General features: G+C 43.2%; 1 protein-coding gene across 1 annotated transcript in view; it reads left to right on the forward strand.

The window, feature by feature from the left end:
- The window catches only part of LOC310771631 (uncharacterized protein), a gene marked incomplete at both ends in the record, with an annotated part of 42,480 nt that extends 31,990 nt beyond the window's left edge, over positions 1–10,490 (forward strand). The window contains 4 exons of the mRNA XM_083664200.1: positions 3,243–3,416; positions 4,126–4,299; positions 5,624–5,794; positions 10,403–10,490. Of these exons, the coding sequence (XP_083520326.1) occupies positions 3,243–3,416; positions 4,126–4,299; positions 5,624–5,794; positions 10,403–10,490 (607 nt within the window). The remainder of the gene's footprint in view (positions 1–3,242; positions 3,417–4,125; positions 4,300–5,623; positions 5,795–10,402) is intronic.
- Positions 10,491–11,248: the final 758 nt, after the last annotated feature.

Raw genomic sequence — 11,248 nt, forward strand, 5'->3', positions numbered from 1 at the left:
AGTGCTGTAAACTTTGAAATGTTTATGTGACACATGTTTCGCCTTGGTTGCTGGGGACGGGTGTGTGACGCGGTTTGACGCGTTTGACGTATCCATGTGATTCCCCTTCCCTTGAGTGTGACAGAGCTCTCAAGCTGGCAAGCTGGCAAGCTGGCAAGAGGAAACGTGAAGCGAGTCATGCCGGCGGCATAAGTTATAAACAATGCGTGACAATTATACTCGAATGTTGTGTGTGATCATTTCATCTCAAACGCGATACAAAAAATAGGCTACTTTTTACCATCGTCATCGCTCCAAGTGGCATCCATTTCTCCTCCTCCGATTCATCCGTGTCAGAACGCTGTGAAGGGGAGCCTTCGTAGCAACAACAAAAACGCTGGCGTCTTCCTCGCCATCGTCGCCAGCCGAGAACTCTGGATCGGACTCTGTTTCGACCACAGGCTCCACCCATAAATACTAAACTAGCGGGTTGCTTTTATCAGTTTGACTTGAAACAATGTCACAGGCTGGGAAAGTGTCTGATGTAATGTAAACAGCCAAAACATGAAAGTACGTCCGAGTACGTCTTTGGCACAGAACGCCATTGTAAAAAGTACGTCCGAGTACGTCTTTGCAGAGAATGAGTTAACACGTTCACTGCCGTCGACGAGATATCTCGTCAAAAAAAATCCAACGGTTGACTGCCGTCGACGAGTTAACTCGTCAAAAAAAAAAAAAAAAAATTTGACGGTGGGACGTGGATCAAACCCTTTTACATCTCCTATAAAAATATGGGAGCCACCGAACGTGTACAACCCATTCCACCGACCCACTAAGTGGCGACAGTGCTCTCCAGACTAGAGGAAGCCGAGCCAAAACTGCAGGGAAAAGCGTGAGGAAACCATTCTCATACTGTAGAATGGTTTGGCGAAAACGCTTTCGCGCTGGCGCACAACGGTGGCGCACAACGGTGGGGGGTTCCAAAAATAGACTGGGTGCAACACACTTTGAAACACGCAGCATAAAGCGAATCGCACAAAGCTTCATCCCAGCTCTCAACCGAAACCCCAAGAAACGAACGAGCCCCATCCAGGCTCGCCCGACGAGGGGCCGCCAGGCAGCAGACAGGCAGCAGAAACTCGCTTGTGACACACCCGCTGCAGAGCCACGGAGGGAGGAGGAGAACACCCACGGAGGGAGGAGTTTGAAGGAGAGGGGGGTGGGGGTGCTGTTATGGAGGAAATTACTGTTCAGAACTAATTGTTTAGATGTCTGATGTCTCACTGATGCCAAAAATAAATGGTTAAAGTGACTGTTCTATCGAATTTCACAAAAAGGCAATTATCTCAGCTTTCATTCTCAGACGCTGAAACCATGCTGTATTCAACTGCTAATGCCTACATAACTACTAACTCTACAAACTAACTCTTTTAGACAGAGAAAGCACACATTCTATTAGTTATTTTGAGATATTTTGTGTTCACAAAGTCCTAGCAGAAAATAATCCTCGGCTCTTGAAAGATGAGCCAGAATCCTCAAAAAAAACCTTGGCAGAAGCTACCTACACTAAAAAAAAACTGTTGGCAGTGAATGTGTTAAACAAAATCATAACCCCCCTACTATTTCTAAGGCCATGACTAATATATATATATATCCCCAGCCCATTCGGATTTCCATTTTAACTCACTTCCTAGATTTGATAAAACTCTGAAATATTTGATTTGCTCTAATCTGTTGCGTCCGTATAGACAATTGACCTATCGCTAAGCCCCACCCCCCGTCCTCACTCGGACAAACACAAGGCAGACTGACTAGAATAAATGGCAGCCGTCACTGTCAAAGTTATATCCCAAGACGCTCTTCACAACTTTTTGAGGCCTGATATTGTCTAGAAGCCATCATAAAGTACTTCACTATGCCATGGAGGGCGATGTACAACATTTAAAGCTATCGCTAAAAAGAAATGAGATAAGTGCATGGAAACGGATTTAGCGAATCAAACCAAACATGCACTTTTAACGAAGGAAGACAGCGAGATAACCAGTGGGGATAACAGGCGACTGACATCCAGATCCACATTTTATTCACTTGAGTAACCTCTCCGTGGATTATATATATGCCGAATTGAAGAGTGGCGCCTGGCAATCTGTTTCATGTAGGCCTACCTCTGTATAATCAACAAACGTTAAATTAATGTAGTGTCTGTGTTTTTCATAGCGAGACAACAGCACACACCCATGGGTGTAGCAGATCAGGAGAGGCATAGCCTACAGCAGACCACTTTTTCCATCATGTTTTCTCTTTTGACTACCTCACATTTATTTGGGGAACGAGATTAATTCCCTCGTTTTAGGGTTTGACTGGTGTCTGGTGATGTTTTAATCACATCAATCAATGCGCCTCCTCTTCAACCAACTCCGGCATTACGTGCATAACGTAATGACTGGAAACTCGCATAATTCAGTATTTTCTTTTGCCGACTTTCTGAATACCATGATGATATAATGATACTTTTGGATCACGGAAGGCAAATGAGGGAGAAGACTCATGTCGCTGTCACCACGATGCAGATTTAACGTCCAAAACAGCAGCATCATTGTGGATGTGAGTGGATCTACGTTTACTAGTTTAATATTATCAATTGCCTGGCCTCCCAGGATACCTCGTAATGGTCAATTTACCCCCATGCACATCGTTTGACCATTTTTTCAACTTATAAATGTATAAAACCAGAGGAAACTCGCGTTTTCTAGTGCTTCTCTATGGAACTCCAAGCTGAGAATGTCCGAGTGTATTGTAGAGCTACACACCCTGTGATTGGCTCGTCTGCGTTCGCGGCGGGACTTAGCGATAGGTCCATTGGAGGGTTCAGGTTAAGTTAGGGTCCAGTTAGGGTTAAGTTCACCATCCAATTCAAATTCTGCTTGTATTACAACTTTTCCAGATAAACTGCCATCTGAAAATTGTGTCCCCCAAAAAGTGGATTCTGGACCATAACTACATTATTTATTTATTTATTTATTTTAAACTACTTGGCATTTAGATGTATTCATCTGGTCTGTTACAGGAAGTTTTCAAGGAAAATGAGCCAATCCTGAAACAGAGGAGTGACAGTCTGTCTGGTTTCAGATGGAAAGACTATATAAGGCTGACATGATGCTGATCCACACTGACAACATGCTGAAGTCCATTGGATTATAAGACACTGGATTGGTTAAAGATTTAAATGAGTATTTTATTTTATTGCTTTATTCTTTATTCAGATTGAGTGGTTGCAGCTTGTTGGAGACTGACTGTGAAGTTCTGACCTCAGCTCTGAAGTCCAACTCCTCCCATCTGAGAGAGCTGGACTTGAGTTACAATGACCTGCAAGATTCAGGATGGAGCCTTCTCTCTGTTGGACTGGACAGTCCAGAATGCAGACTGGAGACTCTCAGGTAAAGTCAGTTTACAGTTTTTCTCAGTTGATTCAACACATTTCCCAAACTGAGGTCCATTCTCTCAAAACAGGATTCCTGAATCTGCAAAGGTTGTCCCGAAGGTTTTACTTGATGATTTGACTTTTATTGATACAGCTTCACGCCAGTGAAGCTAGTTGAAAATAGAGCAGCTAGATGTTAAACAGTGGGAAGGTGACAACATCATCTACCCAGTTTTAACATCTGTCCTCTGGTTACTAGTTAGAGAATTCATATTAAAATGTCACTGAACACATTTAAAGCAGGCTAGTTTTGGTCCTGAATTACACTGTAGAGATAGTTCCCTGTGAGCTGAGACTGTGGAAAGCCTTCCTGAGCTACTGAGGCTGCAGATTTACTATCCATTTGTTTTTAAAGTGTTTCCTAATTTATATCCACTTTTTTATTTTTTCATGGCTTGTTGTGCAGCATAACAAACCATGTGCCATTTTGGAGGATTTATTGATCCAATCACCTTATAGCACCATGTGTGGAAATCAAACCAGTTTTCCTGTCAGTGTTAGTGTGAACCTGCTTTAGACCAGGGCCTCAACAGTACAGTCTGTCAGTAGAAATCATACAATGATGACATTACATAAGGGTCAGTAAGCCTCATCAACACAGTCTGTCAGTAGAAATAATACAATAATGACACAATATAACAATAGCATGTCTTCTTGTGCTTCAGGCTGAGTGTCTGTCAGCTGTCAGAAAGAAGCTGTGAAGCTCTGGCCCTAGTTCTCAGCTCCCAGTCATCTAATCTGAAAGAGCTGGACCTGACTAACAATGACTTCCAAGATTCAGGGGTGAAGCTTCTCTCTGCTGGACTGAGGAGTCCACACTGTAGACTGGAGAGTCTCAGGTCAGGATCACCATTACTGTTTAACAGACCATTTAAATTCTACTCTACATTTGTATGAAAATACCTGAACTCTCATTTTCCTGCTGATGTAATTTTTGAAACCAAAATGCAGCTATACTTTCTCTCCTGCTGAGAAAACATTTCATTCTTTCTCTCCACACTGCATCTGTTGGTGAAATCTGACGCAAAGGGTTGTAAGATTCTGTTAAACTGAGTGCAGAACTGTATGAAAACACAAATATTGGAGACAGTTTTTTGTATAATAAGTGATTTCAGAGCAGTTTATTAATGGGAATATCCAACATGTAGCTGGTTTTAAGAGCTTCCACTGAGAGCTATGATCTCTTTTTTTAGAGGGTTAGGTTTAGGCTCAAAATAAACAATGACAAACTATTAGTGTTGAGTGAAGAAGCTGAATATGTTATTACAAAAATGTTCATATCAGGCGATGTTGAGTTTCATAACTATGCAAAATCACTATTTCTGAATAAAAGTTGAAAGAGTCCAATTTAATGTCAAACACATCTTTACTGCCACAATACCCCCCTTAGTTGTAACATTGAGGTTATCCAACACCTGACTGCCTTCAAGACAACAATATAAAGTAGTGAGCAGGACCAGATGCAGCTGGAGCAGTTTGTAGAGTTTGAATGAGGAGAAAACCTGAAAACTCACATTGAACACGTTGGTGAACACATTCAACAACAGATCCTCCTGGAAGACAATACAGCAGCAACTGGTCTGCAGTTACATTGCATTTCTTTTCGTGGTTCACACTCAAATTAATATTTACAGTGACAGTGAGCTTCAGTTGGTGCTCTCCGCTGAAGGCCTTTAAGCTGCCAGCTGGCTGCCATGCAAAGAGCTGAACTTTGTTGCACCATAAGCAATCATGCTTTAGAGCAGTGTTTCTCGACTGGTGGGTCGGGACCCAAAGGTGGGTCACGGGGCCTTTTTGAGTAGGTCGCAGATGTGTGCATGAGAAAGACGTTTGTCTACTCATTGAGAATGCTGGCATCGGCGGCCAACATTACTATCTTTCAGATGCTAGCAGGCTCATTTTAAAGCGAGAGTGAAGATACTAGTACCATATGAAACTAGAAGACCTAATGTATCCATTAGTACCAACATGCCATGCTAGCTTGTTGTGAAGCTAAATTACCCTACAATTTAGGATCAATTCTGTAAATGACTAAAGGAAAATGTTGGTCGTGAGGCTAGACCAGTTGAGAACCACTGCTTTAGTGTGTGTGTGTGTGTGTGTGTGTGTGTGTGTGTGTGTGTGTGTGTGTGTGTGTGTGTGTGTGTGTGTGTGTGTGTGCAGGTTGTCAGGCTGTCAGCTCACAGAGGAAGGTTGTGCTTCTCTGGCCTCAGCTCTGAGCTCCAACCCCTCCCATCTGAGAGAGCTGGACTTGAGCTACAATAATCCAGGTGCCTCAGTGAAGCTGCTCTCTGTTGGACTGGAGGATCCACAATGGAGACTGGACTCTCTCAGGTACGGAGAGCAAATGTCTGTTTGTGAAAAACTGATGTTTGGTCAGGACCCCTTTTCAACGCACTGGATACCCCTCTTTCCTCATTCTTCAACACCACAACAGCATAGCAACAACTTGTGTTGCGGTTATGTTTAGGCACCTAAAGCAACTTGGTTAAGGTTAGACAAAGGGTTTGGGTTAGGCAGGCTTAAATAATATTAAATGTGACTTACGGTTTAAATGTAGACTTACTTTGAACATGCTGGGAATCGAACAGCGGTCTCCAGCATTGAAGACAAGGGTATATACCCTGCCTGCTCCTCTCTCTCCTCACCTGTTCATGCCCATTTTCTCTGTCCGGAGAATAATATTCATGTATAGAGTCGTTTCCATGTTGCCAGACACTATAATGACACTTTGAGTCTCCCAGCGGCAAAACAAGCAGTTTTAGCGAACGTGGAATGACGGTGCGCAATTGCCCGACTGGGTCACACTGGTAGTTGTTTGACGAGCTGTAAACAAGGCTATCTCTGTGAGTACTCAACCATTTTGAAAAAATTATGTCATGATGAGTCCCTTAGACACATCCAGTGTGGAAAATAGGGTCCAGGTTGAAAAAAAAACAAAGTTATCCTTTAAGGTGTTGTCTTGCTGGCTTGTTCTTGATTTACCACAGACGTGATGTACCATGTTAGAGGTGCCCGTCTTGTGGCTGTCTAGAACAGGGATACTCAACTTGCTTTGCCCGGGGGCCACTTTCGTGAAATGATAGAAGGCCAGGGGCCAGTTAAAGGAGAATTTCGGTTTTTTACACCACTGTCCTCATTTCCAGTTTAGAATATGATGTTTTACTCACCGAAATAGTTTCGCGTCATTCGGATGCCCAGGGAAGATTTTGAGCTCCGAGTACACTCTTCAAACAGGCTAGAACCGCTAGAACGTGAGCCCACGGGGCATTCTGCACGGCAGTGCACGCGCTCTCTAAATGACACTTTTTCTGTCAGATCACGGTTCATTATGGTTCTAAATATAATTATTTAGCTAATAGCTAGAAGCTAGGCTAACAACAACACCGCAGTCAGTGTTGATCTGCCCCGGATGGGGTTACAGTGCGTATCGTCCCCCTTCTGTGGTTTCTCTGAAGAAGTGGTTTCACTGCTCCTCCAGTTATTCTCTATGAGTGCGTTTACAGACAATAAACGGATAACTGTGAATAATCAGTTTATGGCAATAATCTGATTTCTGCGTTTACATGCACTTTAATAATCCGACAATAGGAGAAACCCGGGTTTACATGATTCAGTCAATTAGTCGGATTTCTCTCCAGAAAGGCACCATTAATTCCAGAATAAAACAACAGAATATAGCTGCAAAATGCAAAATCACATTTTCCTAATTTATTTGTCCAGCGCAGAGGATGTTTTAGGTGAAAATTAGGTTGTGTATCTCGTCTACTTTACTAAAATTGGAATAGGCGTCGCTTTGGAAGTGCATCTGTCAATAATGTAGCGTGGGGAAAGGTGGAGTAGTATGGGATAGCTAAGTAGGGTAGGGTGTATGTCTAACTTTATAAAATGGCTCTCTCAAATCAAGCAATCTGATTGGTTCACAGCCATTGTATAATTCCAGTAACCGAGTTCAATAACCCATGGCCATGGGTTATTGGTTGCCATGGCAACTCTCTTACTAAGAGAGTAATAATAAGGCTTACCTCAAATGACAACGTAGAAAAAAAAATGGCGGAGACAGCTGTCAGATCCTTGTGAATCGATCTTCGCTTATAACTTTACTAATACTTCGCAGAAAATGATGTTTTGTACAAGAATAGATGCGGGCTAATGTCTTCTTTGCAAAAGAAAGGCTGTTAACTCCGCATTTAACCCCGCATTTAACCCCGTAACGTTAGTTGGTGTCGGGCAAGCCCTGAGAATGCAACGCTGCGCTCGAGCTGACTGGGTTTCCAGAAAGCTCTCAGCCAAGCGCCAGGATTGGCCAATGTCAACTTCAGTCTCCAGAACGATCCAATCAAATCACCCGCACGTCTATCTTCTTGCTAGAGGTCCCGCCTTACAGTAGTGTTTCAACTGACTCTCAGAATACCATGCCAGTCGGACTTATAGTGTTATTATTATTATATTATTATACTTGGAACCCTTTTATAAAAGCAATATAGCACTCGAGCAGCGTGTGTTGTGGAATATATCCCCCTGCTCAGTTGTTATCCCACTCGGCCTGCGGCCTCGTGGGATAACAACCCAGCAAACATCGTCTTGACCGCGACATCACCAGACGATAGAATTGTGGTTTGGCATCTACCATCTAAGTCTGACGTTCTCTCCACATTCCTCCAAAGTAACGTTTAGACTGTCACTTCAAAACAAAAAATGTTGACCTCATATTGCTTTGAAAACACCACATGTAGGTGTCTTTTGTGTTTTTGTTGAATAAAATGACATTTGATTGACAATTTACCTGTTGTGTGATCAGATACTCACAGTGTGACATGCACTCCACCTGCAATGACGACTTTTATTGTCACACTGTGAGTATCTGATCACACAACAGGTAAATTGTCAATCAAATGACATTTTATTCAACAAAAACACAAAAGACACCTACATGTGGTGTTTTCAAAGCAATATGAGGTCAATATTTTTTGTTTTGAAGTGACAGTCTAAACGTTACTTTGGAGGAATGTGGAGAGAACGTCAGACTTAGATGGTAGATGCCAAACCACAATTCTATCGTCTGGTGATGTCGCGGTCAAGACGATGTTTGCTGGGATCTGCCTCGGTGTGCGCCTCATTCCGCCACAATAATATTTCCAACTTTACCGAGCACACAGCACAGAGGCAGGCAGGTGAGGTGACTTAAGCACGTCAAATGTTAATGACCCACAACGTGTGTTGAATTGAAATACTGTAGCCTACCTGTCAGAAAACGGACAGAATTTGTCACGGATTTTAACGGTGTGTGTTGTGTTTTGAACGACTCTGTTGTCTGTAGGCTACGTCATTCTATTTGCAATCCGAGACAAATATTCGTCCCCTCCTGTAGAATACCCACATTTCAACATAGTGCAGTGCAGCAGCGGTGCCGTTACAGGGACACCGGCTCTGTGCGGGAAGAGAGAGCAGAGCTCCCCGCTCCGCTCAGCCAGGGGCTCCGTGCTCACCGTCATCTCGCCAAGCCGGCTGTGGTGCGCTGTGGCCGGGAGAGAGACCGGGCATGCCGGTGAGAGAACCGGGAGGAGAGCCGAGGGGCCAGTGAGTGCAGCGCGTCTCTCCCTCAGTGCCTCTCTCCTGCAAGTCGTACATGCGCAGATATATAAACCCGAAAGAAACCCGGTTATGCTGGATACATGCAGAGAGAAAACCGATTATTGCCCAGAAACCTAGGTGTGTTTATCGGTTTATTCATAACCCGATAATGGCCATAAACGGATAAAGATAATCGGTTTATGCTGTTTACATGACCATTTGAATAATCAGGTAACTCAGAAATCCGCTAATAAACAGTTTATTGGTGTGCATGTAAACGCACTCATTCAGTCTGTCTCCTCAACACTGCAGCTGCTCCTCCAGTTATTTTCTATCAGTCTGTCTCCTCAACACTACAGCTGCTCCACCAGTTATTATCTATCAGTCTGTCTCCTCAACACTGCAGCTGCTCCACCAGTTATTCTCTATCAGTCTGTCTCCTCAACACTGCAGCTGCTCCTCCAGGTATTTTCTATCAGTCTGTCTCCTCAACACTGCAGCTGCTCCTCCAGTTATTTTCTATCAGTCTGTCTCCTCAACACTGCAGCTGCTCCACCAGTTATTTTCTATCAGTATGTCTCCTCAACACTGCAGCTGCTCCACCAGTTATTCTCTATCAGTCTGTCTCCTCAACACTGCAGCTGCTCCTCCAGGTATTTTCTATCAGTCTGTCTCCTCAACACTGCAGCTGCTCCTCCAGTTATTCTCTATCAGTCTGTCTCCTCAACACTGCAGCTGCTCTTCCAGGTATTTTCTATCAGTCTGTCTCCTCAACACTGCAGCTGCTCCACCAGTTATTATCTATCAGTCTGTCTCCTCAACACTGCAGCTGCTCCACCAGTTATTTTCTATCAGTCTGTCTCCTCAACACTGCAGCTGCTCCTCCAGTTCTGTGTCTTGAGGCCAAATGTAGTTTTTCTTTAAAGTCTAAAGTTCATGAGGTGGGAGAAGAGAAACCACGCCGCTGTCTGTCAGTGGAGGTTTATTAAAATCTGATAGAGAACTGAGGCCTCTGATTACTGGTGCTACTAGTGTCCAGTAAACTAAAAGCACAGGAAGCCGCAATATTGGTCTGCAGTAAACATTATTATGGTTACAGACATTATTAACAGGAGTGGAGTGACTCGTGTTAGCGTACAGACTCAGCTGGTCATGTGACTCAGGTCTGCACCAACATGAACATTGACTCTGATTCATGAAGTCAGTGTGAACAGAGCTGCTAGAAGCTGTGAAATATTGTTTGATGTTGAATGGAGGATATTAGTGACAGCGTCTGGAAAAATCCCTCCTATGGAAGTTTATGAAGGTTATTTGTTCATGATCAAAGAGATGATGCTGTCTAACTTTATTTACCCCCCTCCCCCACAGTGTGGACCATGATGCAGTGCGGTGGTTGAAACCAGGCCTGAGGAAGTGTAAGTGTGTATTTAGTTTGATTCAGTTTCTATTGAAATAGAAAGCTCATGTGTGACATCTATTCATTCAAATCCTATTCTGAAACAAGATGGCTGACAAAATGTTTTATGATGAAATTGAAGAAATGAACTGTCAGTCTGTTAATACCATAAAACTTCAATTAAAAGCCCCATATAGACACCATTCCCTTTCAGTGGCCAGATGTCGCTACACGTTTTGAAAAATAAATGCTGGCATAATTATTTATTTATTTATTTATTTATTTATCTGTTTGTTTATTTACTTGCATTCAAACGTCCCAGGTCAGATCACTACAGAGAGAAAAAATTGCGACCTGAAATTCAAGCTGTCAGTTTTTTCTTTTTACTGAGAATGAACCGTGGAATGACGGTGCGCAATTGCCCGATTGGGTTACACTGGTAGTTGTTTGATGATAATGCTCGAGCTGTAAACAAGGCTAGCTTGGTGAGTACTCAACCAATCTGAAAAAATTATGTCACGATAAGTCCCTTAGACACATACAGTGTGGAAAATAGGGTCCAGGTTGCGAAAAAAACGCAATTATCCTTTAAGCGCCCTCACAAAGTTTGAAGTTGATCCGACAAATAGTTCTAGAGATAAACCACTTTCTGTGTTTGCCAGTAGGTGGTGTTATGCCGAGTCTGTGTGTGTGTGTGTGTGTGTGTGTGTGTGTGTGTGTGTGTGTGTGTGTGTGTGTGTGTGTGTGTTGGGTGTATCGGTCACAAAAGTGACATGGTGACTAACAGACAGCGCTACCTACCCTGCCTCCACAACTTG

This window comes from Poromitra crassiceps (assembly GCF_964638095.1).
Source record: "Poromitra crassiceps genome assembly, contig: HAP1_SCAFFOLD_917, whole genome shotgun sequence".
In the NCBI taxonomy this organism is placed as follows: Eukaryota; Metazoa; Chordata; class Actinopteri; order Beryciformes; family Melamphaidae; genus Poromitra; species Poromitra crassiceps.